The following is a 26,339-nucleotide window of genomic DNA, read 5'->3' on the forward strand; positions in this document are numbered from 1 at the left end:
CAGCCTCTGCAGAAGAAGACCAGCACAACCTGTTTAGCTTTGCCCACCTATTCATACGCAGTTCTATGCAGAGGACCTCAGAGAACAGTAGAAAATAATTAAAGAGGTGGATCATGACCCATTTAAGCAATGCATTTCATTTATTTTCCCCGCTATTTTAAACATCAAAAAGATACCTAAGCAAATTCGCTCAAGCAAGTATAATGAGACTTACTGCTGCCAGTACTTCCCCTAGCATGCTGCTGTGAGCATGTAAGAAATACTGCTGTTGCCGCACATACAGCATCTAAAATAACCCACATATGTAACCATACATGAAAACAACCTGTAGCGGATCTCAACAGGTGAAGCTGAAGTGCGCCGCGACTGCTACAGCAAGCACTAGCTGAGTATTTAAATGCCGAGCAGAGAGAGATTTTTATGTAAAAATAAACCAGTCAGTTGCACCATGTGTATTGTGCATTGTCAGATTGAGTTAGATCGAACTTCGCCGTCTGGAGTTTCTTTGGATTAATATTTAGTAACTTTTAGAACTTTTCAGAAAACAGTCAAGAGAGAATCCGACTTTGTAGCTGATCTGGACAGCATTCGAAGATATTTTGAGGAGAGATTAGGCAATCCCTAATTCTACGCCATTTCTTAAAATTAACTACCTTATGAACTATTAATAAGCAGCAAATTCAGATTTTGATTTGAGTTCTAACGTATAACTCGAGCTCAAAGTCGTAAAAATGTGGAGTGGCATGAGGGTGAGTAACTGGTGACTGATTTGTAAGTGTTGGGTGAGCTGCCCCTTTAAGTGAGACTCAAGTATCAACATTGTGGGAGCACTTAGGCACTTCAAGATGAACTTGCTGAGTTGACCCATCCATAATTTACTCCGTCTTATTTTTTAAGTGTAAATTAAGTGAACAATTCTGCATCTTTTTCATCTCAGTTTGTTTTCAAACGATACATTTTGCTACCCCTTAGTGCAAGATTACTCTTCATTTGAATAAATTACAATATATTTAATAATAATATATAAAAAAATTGCTATTTTCCAATCTGACTAGCTATCCAGTCCTTACATATAACCTCCATAAATGCCATGTTACTTTTCCTGTAAAATGAGTACTTACTAATGCATATTAATATTATCACTTCATGCATCGATACCGCAGTGCTATTATTCTACATGTTTGCTATTCCTTTACATACTGCAAGCGCTTCTTTATTTGGCACTTTATTATGCAGTGCAATGCAAATTTCAGCAGATGTTAACCAGCAGGCATGATGAACTCCCAGAAGGCCGCAGGAAGTGCTTGTGGCTGAATGGAAGCTAAATGGATGAGTTCACACATACCTGCATATGACTGTGCTTAAGTGAATACGTCAGATGGAAGGCAGATTTGCAGAGGAAGGTGAGGATAAGTATTACAGGTTTCCATATTCCATGCATTGTTTAAAATTAGCATTCATTTTGTAAGGAGCATTATTTTTGTTGATATTTCTATACAAATGTGCGATGCAAAGTATTTATTCATATATATATATGCTTTACTCAAATTATGTTAATATGATATGTAATGAATACTGTCTTGAAGGAGAATATGAGTATATTGTTTTGCTGGCATATGGACCTGGTTTCAAACTGCCCTCGTAGTTGAACAACAGATGTGGGCCTATAGAACATATTAATTATCTGTCATGTTTTGAGACAAATTAGTGAAGAGAGATAGACACATGACGGTTAGATGATGGGGGAAGTGGAGCATATGGAGACTCGCTGATGAAGGACATCAAGGTGGCAAACAGGAAATAGCTAAATGCAGTATCTCGTGGGTATATATTTTTTTTCACTATGCAGTCTGATGATTAAAGTCTGTGCTGGCAACTTAAAACGTCAAAATTATGACATTTAGCCCCCATATCACCTTAATAATAATTCAATCTGTTGTACTCTCAATGAGCGCGTGTGGTTGCAATGTGCTGGCCGAGCGTCTGTGAGTATTTTTCTGTCAACTTGGATAAAATTAGTAGGTTAAAATGCGGTAATGATCTTAGGGAGAAAAATAACCCATGAAGCTCCAGCAGCAGATAAGCCGAAGCATCATAACATAATAAAAGCAGCTGAATTGCCAAAGCTGGCAGGCACTTTGACAGCTAACATCTCACAGCGACAACGGCCATGTGTTTGTGTGTTTGTTCCATTTGTAACTGCGAAGGATTATCATCAGACCTTGAGCTGATTTCTGTGGGGCAGCGGTGCTTCTCGCAGCTGTTTACTGTGTTTTTACGGAGTAACAGTCTTTTGGGCAAAAAATCTCATCAGACTTGTTTCCTTCCAAAGCAAACAACATTTAGCACATTTTAGTTGTCGTTTACACACTATGAGGGCTACATTTAAAGTCAGAGTGAAATGTAAGCTATTTTTTTTCTATGTGATGGATTTTTTTTGGAGTACAACAGGATAAGAAAACAAACAAATACAAAAAAACCCCACAATGCATACCAGAATGGAGCCAGACCAAATACAGGTTTGCAGTTGGTTAAAATGAACCAATACAGTGCAAAAGTCTGACTCCACAAGGAAAAATGGCATCAGGAAACTGATTTTTAAACATAACCAAAAAGACAGTCCTACGAAGTGTTCAGTGTATGCTTTTCTTGAAGCTGTCAGCCTGCATTATTTCAAAAGTACAGGTGCATCTTAATAAATTAGAATGTCATGGAAAAGTTTATTTATTTCAGTAATTCAACTCAAATTGTCAAGCTTGTGTATTAAATAAATTAAATGCACACAGAGTGAGGTAGTTTAAGTCTTTGGTTCTCACATTTAACAAAAACCCACCCATTCACTATTTCAACTAATTAAAATAAGGTGACACGTCAATCAGCTAATCAACTCAAAACACCTGCAAAGGTTTCCTGAGCCTTCAAAATGGTCACTCAGTTGGGTTCTCTAGACTAGACAATCACGGGGAAGACTGCTGATCTGACAGTTCTCCAGAAGACAATCCTTGACACAGGAGAGTAAGCCACAAACATTCATTACCAAAGAAGCTGACTGTTCACAGAGTGCTGTATCCAAGCATGCCAGCAGAAGGTTGAATGGCAGAAAAAAGTGTGGAAGAAAAAAGATGCACAACTAACCGAGAGAAATGCAGCCTTATGAGGATTGTCAAGCAAAATCAATTCGAGAATTTGAGTGAACTTCACAAGGAATGGACTGAGGCTGGGGTCAAGAAATCAAAGCCACCAGGAATTTTGGCTACAGTTATCGTATTCCTCTTGTTAAGCCACTCCTGAACCACAGACAATGTCAGAGGCGTCTTACCTGGGCTGTTGCCCAGTGGTCCAAAGCCCTTTTTTCTGATGAGAGCAAGTTTTGTATTTCATTTGGAAACCAAGGTCCTAGAGTCTGGAGGAAGGGTGGAGAAGCTCATAGCCCAGGTTGCTTAAAGTCCAGTGTTAGGTTTTCACAGTCTGTGATGATGTTAGGTGGAATGTCATCTGCTGGTGTTGGTTTACTTCACACTTTTTTTCTTCCACTCAACATGCTTGGATACAGCACTCTGGGAACAGCCATCTTCTTTGGTAATGAATGTTTGTGGCTTACTGTCCTTGGTTTCAGTGATTGTCTTCTGGACAACTGTCAGATCTAGTCTAGTGAACCAAACTGAGAGACCATTTTGAAGGCTCAGCAAATATTTGCAGGTGTTTTTGCGTTGATTAGTATGTCGCCATATTCTAATTTGTCAAAATAGTGAATTGGTGGGTTTTTGTTAAATGTGAGCCAAAATCCTCGCATTTAAAAGAACCAAAGACCAGCTACTTTAGTCTGTCTGCATTTCATTTATTTAATACACAAGTTTCACAATTTGAGTTAAATTACTGAAATAATTGAACTTTTCCACCACATTTTAATTTATTAAGATGCATTACTCATGATTATCCACCAGTTATTGTTGACAAGTAATTGTGCCGAAAACATTTTACAACTTACCTATAAAACATATAGTAATAATTATTTTTTTTGAAAATCAAAAAAAAAAATGCCAGTGGCTTCCTGTAAGGGGTAGGTTTAGGTGTAGGGATGGTGTAGGACAATAACACATACAGTCTGTACAGCATAAAAACTATTACACCTATGGAGAGTCCCCATAAAACATGGAACCACAACGTGTGTATTTATATAAGTAATTAAGGCATATCCACGTGAGGGGAGGTAGTGTCTCCATTGAGATATGATTGAATACCACTTATGTTCGGCTGAACACCGTTATAGGAAGAATAATTAAAATACGTAAACAACTTCCACATTGAGATATAACCACTTTAAAATTTGTTAAAGACATGAAATGTATTCCAGAGCAAGGCCATGCAAACGTTTAAAAAAACATTATCAAAACTTTATATTGGACTCTAAAATCAACAGGAAGTCAGTGCAGTGACACCAGCACTGGAGAAATGCTGGACCACTTCCTTGTGCCACACTATAGCTGCTGTATTTTGTACTAGCTGCAATTGATAGAAGCCACAGCATTGACTTTGTCTATCAAGCTTGAATTCTGAGTCAAAAATTACACCAAGGTTTCTTTCTTTAGTCTTGATAGTAGTGGCTAAGGAGCCTAATTATACAGAAAGCCATTTGGTTAACTTTGGAGGTCCAAAAATCACCCCTTCTGATTCAGACTCATTGAGCTACAGAAGACTAAAACCTATCCATGCCCTTATTTCATCTAAACACTGTTACAGCTTTGCTGGCATGCTTGGGATCATTGTCTTATTCCATGACTCAAATTTGGCCCAACTTTATCTGTCCTCACATGTCTATAAAGCAGTTTGATTATGGTCGATTCAGCTCTCCACCAGCATATGTGTTACTTTTGGTTTGAGGTTTTTGTGTATTAGGTTTTCATCAAATATGACACTATGCATTATGGAACGAACATCTCCTCTCTGGTCTCCTCTGTTCAAAAGACATTATTCTATAAGTCCCTTGATTTGTTTAGATGCAAAAACCTAGACAAATTATGGAAATGGTGGGATGTTTTTTTTTAAATGAAAACTAAATGACTTTCAAATCAGTATGTTTACAATAGAACATGGAGAACATAACGAATGTTTAAATAAAGAAATTGTACACTTTTATCCACTAAATTAGCTTATCTCATTTCAAATTTGATGCCTGCAGGTCCTCAAAACGTTGGCAAGGGGGCAACAAATAGCTAACTGTTCTTTTGTTGGGGAGTTCATCCAAAATATCTTCAATTGTGTTCTGAAGATGAACTAAGCTTTTTTGGGTTTGGAATGAAAAGGGCAGAAAGGATTAACAAAATTTTCATTTTGGGCGTAGAGTAACATCCCAACATTTCCGGAATTCTGATTATAGAAGAAGCTTTCTTCTGGCAAGCCTTCCAAACATGCCATGCTTGTCCCACATTTTTCTTAAAGTACTGTCATGAACTTTTAAAAGGTAAAGGAAAATAAACCGTAAGGAAAATACGGGACGAGTGTGGCATGTTTGGAAGGCTTCTTCTATAATCAGAATGTTAATTGAGGCCTGTAGAGTCTGCGGTAAAGTTCTTGAGTTGTCTGCCATTTCTCTGAATGTTACAAGGTCTGATATTGGGGTGAATTTGCTGGGATGTTCAGTCCTGGGAGGATTGGTGTCTGTTTTGATTGTCTTCCACTGAATAAACTTTCTCACTGTATGGACTTCAAGTTGTCTAGAAACGGCTGTATTATTCTTTCCTGGCTGATGGCAGCAGTCATCAGTAATGTCTTGCCGTATTGTACTATCACATACCTGAAGGCTTCAGTACAGAAAACTACCTTTCTGATTCTGAAACTATCTTTCTGATTCTTGGTACAGCTAATGTCCGTCCCTGTACACTGAGCGCTCTGTCCTCAGCATCATGAGTAGACACGCCCCTCACTGCTGATTGGTTGCAAGTTTGTTTAGCTACTCGACCCAACTCCATTTTCTAACGTGTTTTTGAAGAAACATACCCTAACCTTAACAGTTTTTTTTGCAATGTTCTTTTCCCTCATTACATATGTTACCCCCAGTTAACACTTTTTTTGTTTGTTGTGAATCACCTCATAGCTGGTTCACGGCTTACAAGTTCTTAACAAAGATTTTTTTAAATCCCTTTGCAATAAATGAATGGTAAATTACTGGCAGAAGCAAGGCCACTAAAACATCAGCAGATCCAAAGGCGAAGATCAAGTTCACTGTTTCTATGAACAAGTTCGGTATGTTTCTTTTTTTATTTTTATTTTTTATAATATCAGGGTCAATTGTGATTTCGCATTGACTTTAAATATGCAATTTTAAGTTACACAAAGTGTTTCAAAACCAAGTAATTTAAAATAATCACTCTTAATTTCTGCAATAGATGCTGTTAAAGTCAAGACTCTCCGAGACATTACTAGGATGTTTTTATTCAGATTTAAACAAATATTTCTGACACATTCTTGAGCCTCTGTCTTGCCTCATTTTAAAGCATCACAAATGAACCAAGACCTTTTTGAGTCATAGAAGCTGCTATTTTTGAACGTCTGAAATCATCTCAGTCGGTCTTGGCGGTACTCTGCAAGTGGTACGGTCTGAAACCATTACATAAGAGAGAGAAACAGAGCAAAGACAAAAAAGTAAGGCCACACGATAGATTGCACACTATAAAATACACCAACAATTGACCCTCTCCGCAAATGGATCTTTTGTTCCGTTCTCCCTGGAGCATTTTTCTTTGAATATAATCCAAGTCTTTTGGCAAGAAAGAAATGATTACACATAATAACAGCCTAAGATGAACATCATTGGCACTGACGGCTCTCCATGGTGATACGTTTCACACGGCTCTCCGCTTTTGTTCTAGTTCCCCGCGTCGCTCGGCTTTCCAGCACATGCTAAAGGTTCTTTAGAGATAAAACAGGAAAAAAAAGAATCTCATATACTTACAAACATCATTATACACATTGTACACAGGGCAGTAGGATCCAAATCTCGCTGGATTAGAGAATCCAAACGTGTCGCGGATGAACACTTGTAGTTCGCCAGAAACAAATTTGTGGGCACAAATCGAGATTTTATCCATATCATTTTTTTTTTTTCGAACAAAAGAAACATTTACATGGAATTATTGGTAATGATCAAGGCAGTGAGCACTATTGTACTGATGTGCGCGGGGGAGATAGCGAAAAGTTTAGTTTTTATAATGGATGCTCTATATCTCTAGGTAAATATACAGAGAGTTCGTCATTGGGTCACATTTTATAGCATGTTCTCGATCAACCGTCAATCATGATATTGGAGAACCCGGTGGGCTGCTTTCCTTTTAGCATAAGACGTTTGTAGAAGTTCTCTGTGTTCAGTGTCAGCCGCTGGTGGTTCCTTGTTTTTTCTTCAATGGGGCAGTGGTGTTTCGAGTCTTGTAGAAGCTCCTGTGTGAAGGATTTGTTGTTTTTTGTTCCGACTTGTTTTTAAAGATGGCGTGTGATGCACACATACACACACACTAAGAGAGAGAAAGATCAATGTCACTTTAGAGAAGTTCTTTGATTGAGGTCAGAAGAATCCATCAGATGCTTCCTGGTGTTGTAGAGTCAGGCTGTGTTTACAGAACCTGATTGACCAGTGCAAAGGCCAGTGTCAGTGTGGCGGCAGAAACACTGATTGAAGTCACAGATGAATGTCTGGCTCTGTTGTTGTCAGCCTGGTGAGAGCCCACCGAGTCAATGGATCCCTCCATATTGGGGTTCAGCACATTCTGAGGAAATATTACAAGCTTTTTTTCAGTTCAAGAATTAAGGTCGTGTGCCATTACCAATTACTCGTTAACGTTTAAAAATGAATGTGTTTGTGGTATGTCTTTAAATGTCTACAGGGGAATTTCAGAAATGTGCTCTTGTAAAGCAAAGGTGATTATGTTTTTTAAATCTTAACTTGATTTGTTGCCATGATAATTCAATGATAGTTACTGCTTTTGCTTTAATGGGTCTGCTGTTGTTTTTCCTGAAATGAAGTCATGTCCTGGAGCATGATGCTATTAAAAGCAGACTAAAACATGGAAAGTGATAGAGGACACTGGAAACACTTATTGAATAAATGGCAATCAAATGAGCAGATATGAAAGAAATATATATATATATATAACATCAAGTTAACCCTTTGCAAAGACCTGCCCCCCTTTAGTTACTGTGGCTACCTACGACAAACCATGGCACTTTTATGCAATTTTATACATCTCACAAGCGAGGTAACAGTGGCAATATTATGAAGAAAATTAACTTCACATTAGCCAAACGCTTTTGAGACATGCACAGACTCACAGAGGTAATTCACATGTGCTCTCTCTCTATCTCTCTCTCACACACACACACACACACACACTCACTCATAACTTAGTTATTAACAGCATTAGTCTGCTATCGACGGCTCAAGCCTCCATTACTAGTTCTAAAATTATGTTTTACAATTAACAACGGAGACGTTGGATGAGATGCGGAAGAAATGATCTTACTCACAATATCGTTTTAAGTATAAAAACCAGAGAATTCCTTGAAATATATCATCTAATCGATTTTTTTTTTTAGAGGTGTAACATCACTACCTAGGCTGCGCATTATTTTTCTAATAATTCAACAGATCATCGTCAGTTATTCCTTATTTATATACATAATACAAGACCATGATAGTAGAATTTAAAAGCGAAATGCAAATGCACCACTTTATCATGAAATTAAATAAAATAAAAATAAAATGGTTAAAAAGTACCCATAGTCACCTCACTATTTTGTGATTAAAAAACCTGTGCGTTTAATAATTTGTCCCAAAAAAAAGAAAAAAAATTGAATGTTAGTAAAGACTAGATAATTCTTAACGAACATTCCATTGATGCTATCGGAAGAACATTTATTCAAAAAAGAACATTAGCCGAAGTTCTGAGAATGGTTCCTGTTAGCTAGGTAGAGAAATATGAAGTTTTATGGTAGGAAAGACTCTCGTAATTATGTAATGATGTATTGTACAGGTGAAATGTCTTACCTCATCAGCACATTCAAAACTGTTAGAACACTTCTGCTCACTGTCCTGTGAAAACAGAAATAATTAATATGCTTAGGATCATTCGCTCATAACCTACATACTGTACTCAGTGTTAATTGTGCCTGGATGCCCTCCCTTCATCAATCCATTGGGATCTACACCTGTACATAATTTCGTCCAGTGTTTTGAAAAAGAATGACCCAAGACTTACACTAAGCTGTAGCAGAATTGCGTAATATAGATGTTAAAGTTGATGAGTGTAGGTTTTTTCGTGTTAGCTTAATACTTAATATGAAAAGTCGGTAGGCCATCTGTAGGTTCGTTCCCCTGAAAAATGTAAACACCGTAGAGCTCTCAAATCATAACTGTTTGAGCATCTTAACAGGAGACACAGAAACATTGTCTCAACCAATGACATTCAGTTCTGCTTGCGCAGAAATGACAAACCTAACCCTTAAATACTCAGTACATGACAGAAATCAATTGATTGTACTGAATATGGAAATGATGCGGCCAGTCATGTCACTTCTGTGCAAAATGTCAGTCATATCAGGATGTTTTGAGCAGGTGTTTTTTCTTGTGCTGTTAGAGAGAATGCATGCTTTAGATACTGAGACATTTCAAGCTATGACACATGAGCAAACAGTTAACATGTTTAAGAAGTTCTCGGCTGGTTATGGTTTGTTAGCTGCAAAACAATAATAAACATAACACCATAACACCTCGTCACCTCGCAACAAATGCAGCCTCTTTGATGTAAAACCATAATTAAGAAGCTTTGCGAAAAAAAAAAAAAAAAATCACACAGTGGTTTGCTTGATTGATTCTTTGAATTGCTTTTCCCACAAGAAACATGCAAAGTTTTAGAGCTGTTGCATGGTTCAGAAAGCAGTGCTGTAAAATGCAATCGTAAGAAAGAGAGAAAGCATGGACTTTTTTTTAACAATAAAACACTGACTTCAGGGCTAACAAGCTGCTTGAAATGAAAACAAACAAGCAGAAACCAAAGCAGAACTTCACAAGGAGGGTGATATTAATAAGCATTATAAATAACTGATAGTTTCAGTGCCCTATTTTAACAGTTAAGTCAAATCCCAGGCTGCATCAGAAAATGGATTCATCTCAGAAAACATGAATTTCCTTTTGTACCCATCTGTAAACATTCCATGGCAAATTCGCTACACAGATGTGGCCATTTTACATCCATAAGGCTTCTGCATCAAAAAAACAAACTGTATACTGTATATTCACCCACCACCTGTAATCCAGTTTAACCAAGTAGAGAGCTCTCTGCCTCTTTGTAGCAACATAAGCAACAAAATGCCCTCATACTTTATGTATTTCCTGTGCTTTCAGTGATGTAAATACATTCTTCCTGAAGAAAGCCGTTTCTTTTGTCATATTTAACAGAATCTCAATCGGTTCCAGTAATCTGTCTGCTAATTTATCCATCTGTTTGGATAGAAAGTGGCTCTTTTGTTTCAGCATCTGTCCAATTTCATGACATTTCTTTCCACAATGTAGATAATCATGTTTTTCAAACGTTTTTCTTCATGTGGACAATTGGTTTTGTTCACGCTTGACCTTTAAACACAAAAAATGCAGTTAAATTTACGGAAAACCTGCATTTGTGAAAGCACCTATTGTCATTCTGTTCAGCAGAAACATGCCTTCTTTTATGCAACTATACCAATTTTCTTCTTCAAAATAAAATGTTGTCATGGGTGGAATAGCATTTGAACAGAGATTGAGCCAGCACAATTATCAAGTAAAGCAATCTTGAAACAAACTAAATCTGATGTGTTATGCCTGACAATGTCCACCATAAAATGTCAAAAGTGGACTTTTTGTGACTAAAATTGCACTCTCTGAAAAAAATAGGTGTGCAGCTTGTCAGTGGGCCTTCAAAGGAACACATTTGTCGTTTGTACCTTCTTTTTTTTTTTACTGCATAAGGATTCATAAGAGTAGCACTGTTTTGCTATTCTAAGGTATTAATATGCACCCTTTAGGGGTAAAGAAGGTACAAGAGTACCAGCAGGCACAGGATGTCAATATAATGATAGGTTGACGTTGGACATTGAATCGTTGCGTTTTGGTTGAGAATGAAATTCGGGTTGACTTCCGTATTTGGATTAACGTCGGATTTTTCAAATGAAGTGGGTATTGACATTCAAATTAACAGCTATGTTTAGCCATATTTTCGTCGAAAGATTCAAATTAAACTTATGCGCAAAACTATAATATTGCTTAAAACGTTTCCATCCAACCAGGCAAAATGACAAAAACCTTCCTGGTAAAAACGTAATGCCAATAAGAATAAAGCAGAATGCACTGATTATAATCCTTTTCGTATATGATATAGGTGAATTAGCCCACTTGCACGAGCTGATAAAACAACGAATGCGGAATGCTTTTGATCCGAGACATACTTAGATGACAGACTTTGCTCATCCATTTCAGAATGGCCAAAACAACACATAGGTGCTGTGTGAATGAGATCGGTCAAGTTATACCGTCTCATAGCGCAAAGTCACGTGCCTTTTCCGATGCGCATGGAGGAATTGATTTGGTAAACGTGTTTCCATCGTAGTCCATGCACGTTTTTCTAATCGGATAAAAAGTTTTTTCTACTCGAAAGCAGAATTTATCTTGGCCATCCAGTATTTTTTATGCAGTATTTCAAAATTTGCATAAAAATAGGTGGATGGAAACGTAGCTTTTGACATTACAAGTTGAATTGACATTGAATTTTGGTCATATCCTACGCTGCGACCAAATCAATCAATGCCTTATGACGCTGTGTGAGTGCTGGGATATTCCTATGAGGATATTTCCCCAGTGACATACCCTAAAGTATTATTTTTGCACGTTGTTTGTAGCAAATAAATCAAATCAGGTTATATTCTGTGTATGTATCAGGTGAAAAATGGAGTATTTCGGAAATTGATGTTTTATTTCCCCAATGGACAGTTGGAATATTTTCAATGAGATGCATATAATCAGAGACTTGACATTTTTGAGTACGGCTGCTTACTGAATCAACACATTCCATGCTCTAAAATTCTTTACCGTGAACGCGAGTTCAACTCATTCAACTTGTAAACGCACCAAGTAATCGAGTAGATACAAGCAGCCATGTCAGATAACCACTTTTCACAGATTGACTGTTGCCTCCTATGACAGTTGCCGGAGACATAAATTAAAATAGTTATTTCCCACACGACTATATGATATTTCTGTCTGTGGAGTTTTTATAATTTGTTTCAGCATGGATGAGAGAGTACAGTCATTTTCTTCAGTACCCAGGGGCTTATAAGCGAATCCTCAGGACTTAGGACAGTACTGCGAGGCACGATAGGATGGAAGTGGTCACACCAAGTCATATCTCTATAATGCAGGCCCTTTCAAACTTGAATTAGCTGACAAATTAGTGTTTGAGATGACATCACTCATTTACACAGGATTACATGGCTTCCTGTATGCAAGACAAATCATACTAAAATCCTTGAGATCAATTCGACAATAAACATACATAATCTATCTTACTATAGACTGGATTTTCAAAGGCCAGATTCAAACCTTAACCTTCCATCTGAGCACCAAGGTTCAATATTTAACGATTTTCAGGTATTACAGAACTTATTGATGTGCAGGTCCACCATAAATGGCCTATGCATCAAATGCTCTCAGTTTATGAATTATTCACCTCCACAATGAATTATACAAAAGTGTTTTACGTTCCACTAGACACTCTGCATATCTTCAGGTAAAACATGATTTTTTTTTTCTCCACACAAAGAGGAATTCTGCTTCCCTCAGTTATTTTAATGATTGTAATAGTTGGTGTCCTCAAGGTCTGGCCTAGTTTTAAGGGGGAGTTTAATGGAATTTGTGTGTTTTGCTTTGGTACATGCACAAAGCAGCGATGCAGGTTTTAGCAGTGATCTTGACATTCAGGGCAATTCAGGACTATCCAAATTGAATGTAGGCTTACAAAAACACTAGCACTGTTGCCCATTATACTAACAAAAAAGGGTTTCCAGGAGAATATCGGGTAGTGAATTAGTTTTATGACTTTCAAAAGTGAATTGTGTAATTTCTTGCATAAAGGTTGTGAGATCTGTATAACTGAACCAACTATTATTAGGCAATCAAAATTAGCCATTATCCATTTAGACTATAGGGATAAATATTCATGACAGAAAACGTCCCAATCTAAAAGATATTTGATGGCAAGTGAACAAATTCCTTTGCTGTGGGTGGTAATCTTTTATTTATTTATTTATTTTTTAACTATTTGAAAATGAAATATTAATGTCTATTTAAAATCTTGTTCTGATGCATTTTTCTGCTCATTGTCATACAGTACAAATCTGTACAGGCTCTGATAAGAACATCTGAGAATTTTAGCAGTGGAATGATATAAATTTGGTAGCGTAAATAATCCAATACAAGCATTCCAGTAAAATAATTAACACTAAGTGGAGTCAACCCACGGCAACAGTTTAAAATTAAAGGCCTTCTGTCTGCTTTTGGCTAGTCAATCATATAGCCCTGCCCCAAACTCATATCATTGGTTGAGCTGTTGCTGTGTCAGTCCGTCTGGAATTCTCAAACAAACCATATTTTGAAGACACCTCAGCATGTGAAATCATCCTTCAAACAGCTTACTTTTGCATAATTGTGTATGCATACTCTTAGAAAAAGGTACAAAACTGGGGTGGTGTCCTATGGTTCAAAAGCTAAGGTATATCTTAGCTTATATACCTCTAAACGTCACATATCAGTGTCTAAAGTGTACATACTGTATAAGTAAGCCTTAGTAACAGTCTTGTACCTTTTTCTGAGAATGTAGGTTGTAAACTGGAGTAGCAGATGGTGTGAACACTTCTTTAAATTCTTTAATTCTTTGGCTTCATATACCACAAATGCAGTGACCTACCTGAAGGTTGGCGCATGTGGAAAAAACACAAGCACTGTCTATTTGCTTGACATCATTTGAGTTGATAACATGTTTGGTGATGATAGCTGGTTGCAGATTGGTCCTTACTGATGGGACTGCCGACTGAGACTCAGTGATGGGAACTAGACCTGCATCAGTGCCATAACCGAATGCCTGGATAGCATTTCCTGCACAACGAAACGGACACACACACACACATATGCAAATAAAGACACATGCATGAAAAAGCCATGAAATTTTCATGTGGCAAAAAAAAATCCCTCAGCAAAAGAGATCACATGCCCGTAAGACATAGCATTTCTCATTAATGTGCTATTTAGGTTAAGCCCATAAGGATGGCTGTTCGGGCTGTGAGGTTACGTGAGGTTTCATCTCCACTCACTCAAGCAAGTGTTCTCTCTGAAGTCTCGGAGGAAGGCCTCGCACTCAGATTCGTGATTTCCACTGCCTCGACAGCCACACCAAGGGGAAATGGTGATGTTGGTGTGGCTTGCATCCACGTAGTTTGGAGTCACATCTGATCCTGTAAGGCCAAGGGTAGAGATTCTCATAAATATTCATTAGGTGGGAACATGTTGGTTTATAGATCTCGCTGTCTGGAGTATAATGTGCTGTTTGGCTGAGTATAATGGCCAGAGGTTGTTGGTCTGCTCTTTTTAGAGTTTAGAATTCTGTTTGTTCACAGCATGACTGGATTTTTAACCCTCCAGGATTTATTTCAGGTAAAAGGCTAAAAGGATGCAATTGAAAATTTTCTCTAATGCTTTGCAGGGCTAATTTACACAGCAGTAGTAGTTATTTGAGATTATTTTGTGAAAATGGCCAAAAAAGGCAAAATAATACATTTATGTATCCAAACAAACCCTGCATTTTATAGCAAATACATCTGTTACTTGTAGTACTTGTAGTACTAATATAACATTTCGTTCTGTGTTTATATATATATATATATATATATATATATATATATATATATATATAAGTGCTGTCAAATGTTTCTAAAACTTTTTGTTTGCATAATATACACTATATTGCCAAAAGTATTCCTTAATTCAAATATGAACTTAAGCGACATCCCATTCCTAATCTGTAGGGTTCAATATGACGTCGGCCCACCCTTTGCAGCTATAAGAGCTTCAACTGTTCTAGAAAGGCTGTCCACAAGGTTCAGGAGTGTGTTTATGGGAATTTTTGGTCACTCTTCCAGAAGCACATTTGTGAGGTCACACACTGATGTTGGAAGAGAAGGTCTGTCTCCTCTCTTAATTCATCCCAAAGGTGTTGAGGTCAGGACTCTGTGCAGGCCAGTCACGTTCATCCACACCAGACTCTGTCATCCATGTCTTTATGGATTTTGCACTGGTGCACAGTCATGTTGGAAGAGGAAGGGGCCAGCTCCAAACTGTTCCCACAAAGTTGGGAGCATGGAATTCTAAATGTCTTGATATGCTGAAGCATTTAAAGATCCTTTCACTGGAACTAAGGGGCCAAGCCCAGCTTCCATACCATAATCCCTCAATCCACCAAACTTTACACATGGCACAATGCAGTCAGACAAGTACCATTCTCCTATCAACCGTCAAACCCAGACTTGTCCATCAGATCGCATTGTGCTCCCCTGATCCCGCTCCGACAGTACCACTTCGTAGCTGTTCCCAAATGCTTCCACGTTCTTATAATACAGCTGACAGTTGACTGTGGAATATTTAGGAGTGAGGAAATTTGTTGCACAGGTGGCATCTTATCACAGTTCCACGTTGGAATTCACATTTTTTCACAAATGTTTGTAAAAACTGTCTGCAAGTCCAGGTGCTTGATTTTATACACCTGTGGCCATGGAAGTGATTGGAACACCTTATTCCGATTATTTGGATGGGTGAGCGAATACTTTTTGGCAATATAGTGTATATGTTTGTTCTGTCTTGAATACACATACATAAAGTATATTGTAATATTTCTTATTTCTGTAATTACTTTCACCCCAAATACTATAGAGTTTTAATTTTAGTTTTTTAAATTTTCCACTAGCCTAGGTTTTGCCTATTTGTCAGTAAGATCAGTAAAAATGTAATTGTAGTAAAAATAAAAATTATCAGTAAAATTGTATATGCTCCCTTATTCTTTTATATATTTTAATATGTACAGAAGTCGGAATAAGCATGTTGTTTTCATTTTTACATACAAACTAAAAGTACACACTTTACTTACATTTTTGTAAATTACTTTTGATGTGAACATCGTCGAAAAAAACAAAAGTTATTTTGGATTTGATTAATCACAATTGAAATATATATGTGTGTGTGTTTCTTTTGAACAATTTTATATGTCAACCATATCAGATTATTTTATCAGTATTAATGTAATACATATACATAATTGTTTTAAATCTTAGAAAAACAGACATTTAGGAAATGTTTGAATATCCCTTGTCTTCCTATCCTCATGTTTTTTATAATCTTTCTTGAAATAAAATTCCTGATGCATCACTAATTAAAACAGCTAAAGAAGGCAAAATACATGTTCCAAAGAGTCAGTCCATTAAAATGCAATTTCAAATTCGTATTATTGCTGTGCAGCAGATTTTTCCCATAATCACTCACCAATGAGTCCAACGTAGGACACCAGACAACCGTGGTAGTTATCATTAGGACAGCTTGTTATTGAATGCGGTGTCGTCTGGCAATTCATGTGGAAGTCTGCCAGCCTGGATCTAGTCCAAAAACAAAACAAATTTAAGAGGCCTGAAACATTTTTAGCACATTCGACTGAATAGGATTTAGATGCACGATTGAATGAGCTACTAGTCTTTCTATATTTACAAAGCAAGATTACAAGTACATGACGCCGAAGAAAGGATGGATTTTCACATTCTCAAATAACCGCCATCTGCACCTTGTCTGTAAGGTGCTCCAAGAGTTGCACGCTTTTGGATCAACCTATAAGGAAAGATTTATTTATCGCCACAGCTGCCTTCCCTATCATCAATGCTCTAATATGCAAGACCGAAACAATACGCAGCAGTGAATGTGCAATATGAGATGCGTTCTGTCAGGCCTAACTAGTGTCTGGTGGGGTTCCAATTCAAGGCCATTTTCTGCTCGACTCCATGTGGTATTTCTTCAACTCGAGCAATCTGCCACAAACAGCCTCTTCCTAGGGGGTTACGTGCATTCAGAAACAGATTGCTCCAAGCACTAGACCTGAGGTGGGCAGGGGGTCACATTAGTACTTATTCTTGAGTACGAACTCTCTCCCCTAGCACTTTACGCACACATAAACTCGGAATAATAGCCTCGTGCATCCTTCCCTCAAATAACGCCGGCGAGATGGAGATCTCAGGCTCGCTGCCCTCCTGCGAGACCTTGATTAATAGTGAATCATTCTACACGGCAATGTGGACCCCTGACTCACCAACTCCGCTACGGTGTGAATATTAACCGAACCGTTCTTGCTGTCGGGTCCACAGGTGTTGCCTACTGGGTGTTTACCTCCCAGAACAAAGAATGGTATCTGCATCGGTCTCATGGGTTCCTGCCGAAAAGGTCATCCTTTTTCTACTCTGCTTTATTGACATGGAAATGGATGTTCTTCTGATGCTTTTTGTGCTGTATTTTCACCTCGAGCTTTATCTCTAGATATGCGCCGCCGTGACTCACAGCAAAAATGGCAAAGGCAGCAAGGTGTTTGAAATCAGCAATCAAGGAGCGATGCATGCTGATGAGACCGCAATCCAAAGTGGACCGCTCTGAAAGGGCGAACTGAAGTGCTCCCGAATTATGGCACTAGCGGTTCAAAGATATTACTCAATTATTTAAATTCCCAACTACATCGTAGATTCATTTTTAACAGAGCTGGGGTGTAAGACCTTGCTAACATAGTGCGGCTAGAGGAAACTGTGGACGGATGTTACATGGGGTCAGCTGTAACACAGTCAGTTTAACCAAGAAATAAGCTACACTATCTTACATAATCACCAGTGTCAAAAGATAACACACTCAGAGATGCCTCATTCATGAAACTTGCGTAAATATATAAGTTCTGAGTTATATGAACGTGAAACAGAACTTCCAGAAAACTCTTCTCGAGATTCACAAATGCTTTATAAACGACCAATCCTGTCAAAATCGTATATTTTATGTTATTTTTGAAAGAGGTTTACTATGAATTTAACATGCCATCTCACTTAGCCCAAGTTCTATGTAAGGATCATGAATATTCTATTAGTCTACCATCATGATTCAACCCCATGAACCTACACAGCCATGTCCTGAAGCAGATGTGTGAAGCTCGTAGACGTGGCAGTAAAAAGTCTTGGAAACAAAAAAAAGGGAATGTGGAATTTTTTTACCTTAAGGAGCTTTTCCTACTTCATCTGGCCCTTAAAATGACTCTTTCGCTGAATCCAGTGTATCTAGATCTTTTTTTTAATTAACATTCTTTTCTTTGGTTTGAAGAAAACAAGTTAAATGTGAAGTCTGTAATTAACCGAACAAAATATAAGTGTTTTCAAACATTGGGCAACCAAACGGATAACCCTGCCCCCAAACTCACACTTTTAGTTGAGCTGTTGCTCAGAGGATATCAAAGAGAGATGTTGATAACACCACAGAAACTAAATGTTTATTTGAACATTTAAAGAGCATATTTTAACCAAAATGAAAAAGCACTGTAAGTGTTGGACAAATTATCCACTTCACCATGTTTGCAAACTCACAACACTTCAAATACAATTTCAAATATGAGAAAAACTGGATGTATTATAGAAAATAACAAATAATGTTCTCAATATGTTAATTATTTGAGAAATATTATGTGGTTGTATGATGAGGTTTCAGGTTTGTGTCAAAGCAGGAAAGGTGCACACGGGCTGTCTTGTTTTTCTATTAGACCAGGAACATAATAACGATGCTTGCTTAAATTAACAAATCCCTCAGTGGTGCTGATGATTTACATTGTTAATTACATTCTGGCTGGCTCAAGGAGGCAGAAGGGTGGGAGATGTGTAAATGAATGCCCCTGGTAACAGGTTTGCAGGGCTGGAGTGTTAAACCGTCATCAACAGCATTAACATTACCCGTTCCCCCCAGGAGACATCATGAGACCGCTATGTCATTCAGGGACATCTCTAAACGGATGTCACCATCTCGCTGCCAAACATCATGTCCATTGAGTTTTTGCAGATGAACAAGAAATTATTACTGAAAAATAATTACAGGGTTTGGTTTTTCCTTTTTACTTTGAAACAAGCTGGTCAAACTGATTTAATCAGAAATCCTGTATTAATTCAATTGAAACATTTCTAATTTGCGTTTTTTTTTTTCTTCATTTGGTCCAGTTTAATCATAGTTGCGTTAAATATAACAATGGTTTAGATGCCTTGCACTCATGATTTGCCACAGATGAAGTCTTCTGCAGTCTCGCAACTTAATAAATGCAGAAACACTACCTATATTTTTCAGTAGCCAAAAATGAGATGGTTTATATACCCAATAAAAACTGGTCTGATTCTAAATGTATATTATTCCTGCTAAATAATCTTATTTGGAACATGGTAGCTGGTATCATTAGCCCATAAGCGTGTTCTGAAACTAGCTAAAATCACCTTCGGCTGATACAGCCATCTGGTCTTGTTGATGGTCGAAGACAGTCTTGCAGTTTTTACAAGCTAATGACAATATTAAAGCATATTAGGTCTAATTTTGTGCAGGTCATTTGTCTGTTTAAACCGATGTGTTAAAGACAGATGATCATACAGATTTATTCTGACAGTAGGTGGCGCTTTTAGAAAAGCAGAAATACCCAGGGTTGCATAATACTCTGTAACTCAACATTTCCGTTGTGACTTTAAATTAGTAATGGAAGCTTGGGATCGGCTGATAAACTGTCAAATTGTATTTACACACTCGTCCAACTCTTATATAAACATATCACACTCATAGCTGTACGAGTATATCTGCACTGCTACTCATGTGATATTGATAAACTGTTTGTAAAAAGACTATGCCTTCATTTAATATCTTCAACTTTGCTAGCTACTTTTTATTAGTATTTTTTTTACTTTACGATCAACCGCTTTGCCCAGTGGTTTTGGTGTTGATATAGTGCCACCTAGGGGCCTGGATGATGCATTTTGTTTAACTGTTGCTGCTTCACTCCAGGTCATCCTTCGAAACAGTTTGTCTCAAACCTATGGTGAATCACTAACATGCTGATCGATACTCTGGACTACATTATGTTAAATCTAAAAAATTTGTAGTATATTGTGTTTGTTGTTTTCGTTTAGTCTCAGTAGCTACTATGTCTATTCTCTGCAAAGAACACTAGCTAAAAGCTCTATATAAAACCAGGTTTTAGTATTATTGTTATTATTACTAATGGTACCTTGCAAGGCTGATTATATGAAGTAAACACTATTGAGATCCACTTTATGCAGAATAAGCAACTAATAGTCTAAGAATAAATCTCTGTCCTTTCGTTGACATTTCTGTTACTGTTAATTTCTTTAAGCAAAACATTTTTTAAAGTTTAACAAAATTACTGAGTGTACCATTAAGATGACAAATGTGTTTCATTCTTCAGCAGCGAATCATGGCAGCCCACTCATTTCCTAATTGGAGTGTTTATCACTGACGATTTAGGAACAGATGGTCGGGGTGCTTGTCCTCTTCATACTCTGGCCTCAGCCCAGCATGGATATCCGCAAACAATAGATAGCACGTACTTGGACAGGCAGAGTATCAAGGCCAAATATTTCAGGCAGGTTACGTCTTTTTCTGTTTCTACAGTTCGTTTGACAGTGTTCTTTAGGTGTTAGGAAAGATCTCATTGTGCTTCAACTTGAAAATAAACGTTCGCAGCTTTTCTGAACAACTCCTGACTCTAATAAGAAGTCTGTGTTGTGTATATATTCATTTGGGCATTTCAGAGTCTTTAGCTGTTAAATAAAAGGGAAGCACTAAACTTTTAGCTATTTTTAATGTGATTTATTTCCTGTGACGGCATGTGTGTGCATATTTTTTACGCTTCTGTTCTGGGGTCCAGCGGGATTCAGGACCATGACCATGAAGTATAAGCAACAAGTCCATGAATCATTTACACAACTCCTGAAGGCTCACTGAATCTAATATCCATGTCACCCTAACTCAAATAAGAGTCTATGACTGGCTTTTTCAGCATTTAAGCTTAAGCCAAAGCTTCATCTGTATGGTAGATTATTTAAAATGCTTTTGGACAATTTCAAAAGCTCAGATTAATCTTATTTGTGTTCAGGTATGAGATGGAAAAGCATCAAAGTATATGAACTGTGTCAAAATGCACCATTAAATACTGGATATCAAAGAAATAATGCATTTATGTAAGAGTGAAATAAAAATGTAATAAATAAAAGATAATGAGGTGGTCTCAAAAGTGTTTAGGCAATAAAAAATCCTTAATAATTGGCATGATAACTGTCCTTTTATTTACTGTTCTTGTCCCATTACATTACAGTGCATAATATACCATAGAGATGAATGAGACACTAATGAATTAAATAAACTATTGCTTACTATTAATTAAGCACCAGTTTTTGTTAAATTACATATCCAGCGAAATATATATTTTTTTATTCTTTACATTTACTTTTGAACAAAAATAGGTATTATAATTACATAAAGAGGACTTTAATGCCCTATATTTTTTTAAACATTATCTTAATTTGATCTTTGTACTTTTTTAAACTTACAGGACATTTGGGGTCCAAGGGTGTCCTCCTTACGATACACACTTATTACAAACAAAATGCCCTTTACCGAGGACAAAATGAATGACTGGGAATACGAAAGTTATTCAAGTCAGGCACAACAATACATACGAGTGTGTCTGTTTACTGTATCCTTAGCCTGGCCACAGCACTGAGTCAGTTCTGTTGTTGGATGTCCTCCAGTCTCCTGCTATGGGAAAGGCAAGGTGATTTCTGGAGGCTATGACAGATAGAAAGGGCAGCCAAAGTCCTCAGGTTGGCCTGGTGGGGGCTCTCGCTTTTCTCTCAGTTCACACATCACACAGTGTTTGAGGACGAAGGGTCTGGAGCCCAGTGGCCATATATGTAATAAGTGCAGGAGATAAGGATGCACTAGACAAGCTTGTTGAATGCAGGATAGTTAAAATGTCAAGCGTGCATGCATTTTCCTCACCCTGTTGTTTTATTTGATGTTTTATGGGTCATTCTGAAAAATGTAGATGGGTGTAAGTATATTTATATTCATAATGTAAATGAATGAGATGCCTTCTATAAGATGCATATAAATATCTGTTGTTAATCTATTAAATGCTTAATTTCATTTTAAAAGCTCTTAAAGGTGCTGCATGTAGGATTTTCACTCTACCGAAGCATAAAAATACCATAGTATGTTTGCAGGTATATAAGGAACATGCTAACATACTTGTTTATCTGAAAAACAATGCTACAGTCTGCTATTCTTCTTTGAAAATGTGTGTTCTGTCCCGGAATGTCGTCTTCTGTTTTGGTTTGTAAAACCCGCCCATCTCCAGTTTACCCAGCCTCTAAAAATATGTACCTCTGGGTACTTTTCCGCAACACCGTTTTAAAGTACCTTACTGCACATTTACAAAGAAAAGTGTCTAGTGAGTGGTGAGGAAACACGGTTCAATACATGAACCCTGGCACGTTTTATTACGATGATATAGGCACGTATTGTGTGTTTTTATTACATTGCTTCAGATACGTATAATGGCGGTTCACAATTCAAATATCTGGGAACTGTTGATAGAAGTTAACATGCCACTTGAACTTTCTTATACGCAGATTTAAGAAACCTACCATCTATGAAAACCCATAAATATGAAGTTGGATATGTAATTCTAATGTTCAAAAGTATAATTTTTTCAAATTTCCCAGCATATTAAAATTATTTTGAAATCATAATATTCAAGTAATTATGTAATTACAATAGTAATTATGCTTTATTAATTGAAACTCTAAATTTGTGTAAAAAGGAATAAAAGGTTTTACTGCCACTAATGTAAAAAAACTGTTGAAACTGCAGTGATATGAGGCATCTGCGTATGCCTTTAATGATGATTGACTGGAATACGCTTTGAAATGGGAAAATATTATTATTATTTTATTAATTATTCCCTCTTTCCCTCACATTGTAAAACAAGTGTTTAGCAGTGGGTTTGTGATGTTTTGTAGTTTTAGATTTGTTTTGTCCATTCTGTTTGATGAATTACAGAAATCGATATGATAGTATCAAAATATAGTTATCAAAATGACCTTGTAGATTACGTCCTGATGTAGGCCTAAGCTAACATCCTGCTATTTTCATTACATCGTGTATATAATCGAGTTATCATAATTCATAAAATTTAAGTGTAGGAAGCTTTACTGAAGGATATTTTCTATAGTCTGTTTTCATTTCTGCACCACTAATTGCAGCGATTGCAACTGCAATATTCTCATTGGGTTTCAGACTATGTATTTGTCTGGGGTTAAAAAATGTATTTGTTTTATTCACAATCGTGGCACAAAATGACATGCTTCACATTTAACTTATAAGTACATTCATTTGTTTAAAAGTTAGTCTGCCCAAGAATTACCGCATAAATGACTAAAACCATGCAGTAATAAATGCCATAATTTCATTGACAACAGCACTGTGGCATTTCGTTTAATACCATCTTTAGATCTTGCAATTCAATTAAATGGTGTTTATGACCTCTGGCTTTTTAAGCATGAGTAAGAAGCTGGCTTTTAGAGTTGCTTTTTCATTCAACGCCTTTCAAAGACAGGTTTATGTTCGGGCAATCTCTTGTGGTCCCAAGTGACGGCTGATGAATGACACGTGAACTGGGAAGAGTTGAGCACAGGCTCAAAAGAGAACGTTTCATTTGACACACAACCCATCGATTTTCTCCTAGTTCACCATACTAGGTTAATTACCATCCCCACTCGATTAAACACCAATTCTAATGTTGCTAATAGACCGTAAGCATTTACTGGTTGTATGACTGATCACTGATTTTTTTTGTTCTTCTGACTTTAAGACATCAAGTGATAAGACAGGGTCAAAACACTGCATGCTTGGATAAACCGTATACTGATCAAACCTTGTAGTCGATGCAGTGCTGCCGTTGCCTGTCTGTCAGCGTTTGGGTCAATAATTAGCTTTTAATGGGTTGTTTGTCCTTGGCTATATAGATTACATATCGCTTACTTCTGTAGTGAAGTGCTTTTTGACCACCTAGGGATTCAATCTCTACCATGTTTTTCAGCATATGGATCTCCTGCTGATTCGATGCTTGTGACGTGTTGAGTATATGGATCACCTACTGATCCAATGTCATTTCCGTTTTTACTGTTCCTTCTGAAGGTAATTTATAGTAGCCCTACTATTTAGAGTTGACCTACAATAGCTTTTCAATAATAGTAAAAAATAATAACTAAGAGACAAATTCATTTTATTATTTATTATTTCGCTCTTTGCACTGTTGATAGAAGACCTTAGATAGAAGAAGGGAATCTGCATGTTGGTCACCACATGACTTGATTTGATAGACATATTTTTAATTATAATAATAATTAAATAATTACTAAGTAGGGAAACCTTTTTTTAATTTTGCAATTTAATATCAGGACAATTATATTATGATGGCAGTGATCTACTATATGGTATAATTTCTTCATTAATATTTAATATTAATAATCCTAAATAATACCAAATCTATTATTTAATATCAACAATATCAGGATAGTTGTATCATCCTGACATGTTTGATTTCGTGGCCTAAAATATCAGCATTAATTTAAATTCAGAATAAATAAATATAAAAATTTACATATATATATATTTTTTCTTAATTATTATATGAGGGCAGTTGGCAAACAATATCAATATCAAAATAAATTCAAATTTAGAAATAAAGGTTAATTTAAAAAAAGTATATGTATAGGTAGGCATTATATTGCATGGGCGTTATAGGTATAATTATTATTTTTTTTAATTGTATTAATAGCAGCAGATCAGCTAAGTTGTTAAATATTACTGTCATTGATAGACAGTCAAAGACTTCAAATAACTAATAGCTAATGCCCATGTTAAATCATTTACCAAAATAAATAGTCTATTTGTTGCATATCTGGTGCCATGACCCGGATGTAATAACCTTACCTGCAGAGCGGATCTGAGCGGCACGTCCTTCTTAGCTCAAGGCAGTTTGGTTTTGTCTTCTCCTCAAAAGAACAAGCTGGCATGATGGTCTGCCGGCGACGTTCAGCACACGCTTTATCCCGGCAGGAGCAAAAGAGCAGCGGGTAGCTGAATTCCGTTTGGACACGGTCGAAGAACTGCCGCAGACCCCTGTGACAGCGCTTTCGGTTGCAGGGTTCCTGGGCTTGCTGAATGGGAGTTGCAGGGCTGCAGGTGGCCATCAGTGCGGTACGCTGTTTCTTGCAGGTGTCGTTAAGATTGCAGGCCTTTGCTGCGTCCAGGCACGGATTGCAGGGCTTGCCCGTGTCAGAACACAGATTCCCTTTCGCAGAAGCAGAGTCCATGGCTGTTGGCACAGATAGAGGCGAGCAGTGAGGGTCAGCATGCTTGGTTAAACAGAGACAAGTCAGATTCGAGTGAAAATACGTATTTAGATGTCTACTCAGGCACACAGGCAGCACACTGTCAGGTTGCTTCAGCTTTCGAGGCTGCAAATGTCAATGCACATGCATTCCTCTAATGAAGGTATTTTGCAGTACTCTTACATTATAAAAATCATCAAGACATGCACATTTATCAAATATGACCCTAGCTGTGCATGCGTCCTCCAAATTAGCCTCCATTCACATCTCCGTTTGAAAACCCCGACATATTATGACCTTTTCTGACTTTTTGATAAGAGCTAACATGTGCTCTAATAGCGTTTTTCATTTCAACATGCACAAGCGGCTTCATGCTAGTCAAGCTTTTGTCCTTTGAAGCATGTTTAATTAGATTTTACCCAATGAGAACTGTAGGATAAGCCATTGTTAGAAGTCTTGGGTGGTTCAGTGTGAAATAGCTCTTGCTTGTCATTTAAAAGATAGTCTCAGTCTTTTCTGAGTTGAAATTCTTATTGAGATGGCTTTGTCATTGTCATGCTCCAGGCTGAAACTGGTCACACCAGCATGATTTTGTGAATCATATTTAATTATCTACTTTCGGAAACACTCTAAGGGTTGTTAAGGCAATATTTACCCAGTGTTATTTAACTTTTTATGTTAGTTCTTTGGGTTTAGATGTTTGCGAATGCTCTTTAACATTCAAAAGCATGTCCATTAGGAAAGCTGGATGCATCTTTTAAAAA

General features: G+C 37.1%; 1 protein-coding gene across 1 annotated transcript in view; it reads right to left on the reverse strand.

Moving 5' to 3' along the window:
• Nucleotides 1-6,412: 6,412 nt before the first annotated feature.
• The window catches only part of gfra2b (GDNF family receptor alpha 2b), a 44,499-nt gene continuing 24,572 nt past the window's right edge, over nt 6,413-26,339 (reverse strand). The window contains exons 4-9 of the mRNA XM_043251106.1: nt 25,175-25,559; nt 16,604-16,713; nt 14,386-14,526; nt 13,983-14,170; nt 9,038-9,082; nt 6,413-7,760 (exon numbers count right to left, since the gene is read on the reverse strand). Coding sequence (XP_043107041.1) covers nt 7,608-7,760; nt 9,038-9,082; nt 13,983-14,170; nt 14,386-14,526; nt 16,604-16,713; nt 25,175-25,559 — 1,022 coding nt within the window. The 3' untranslated portion in view covers nt 6,413-7,607. The remainder of the gene's footprint in view (nt 7,761-9,037; nt 9,083-13,982; nt 14,171-14,385; nt 14,527-16,603; nt 16,714-25,174; nt 25,560-26,339) is intronic.

Source organism: Puntigrus tetrazona, chromosome 10 (genome assembly GCF_018831695.1).
Source record: "Puntigrus tetrazona isolate hp1 chromosome 10, ASM1883169v1, whole genome shotgun sequence".
NCBI classification, from domain to species: domain Eukaryota; kingdom Metazoa; phylum Chordata; class Actinopteri; order Cypriniformes; family Cyprinidae; genus Puntigrus; species Puntigrus tetrazona.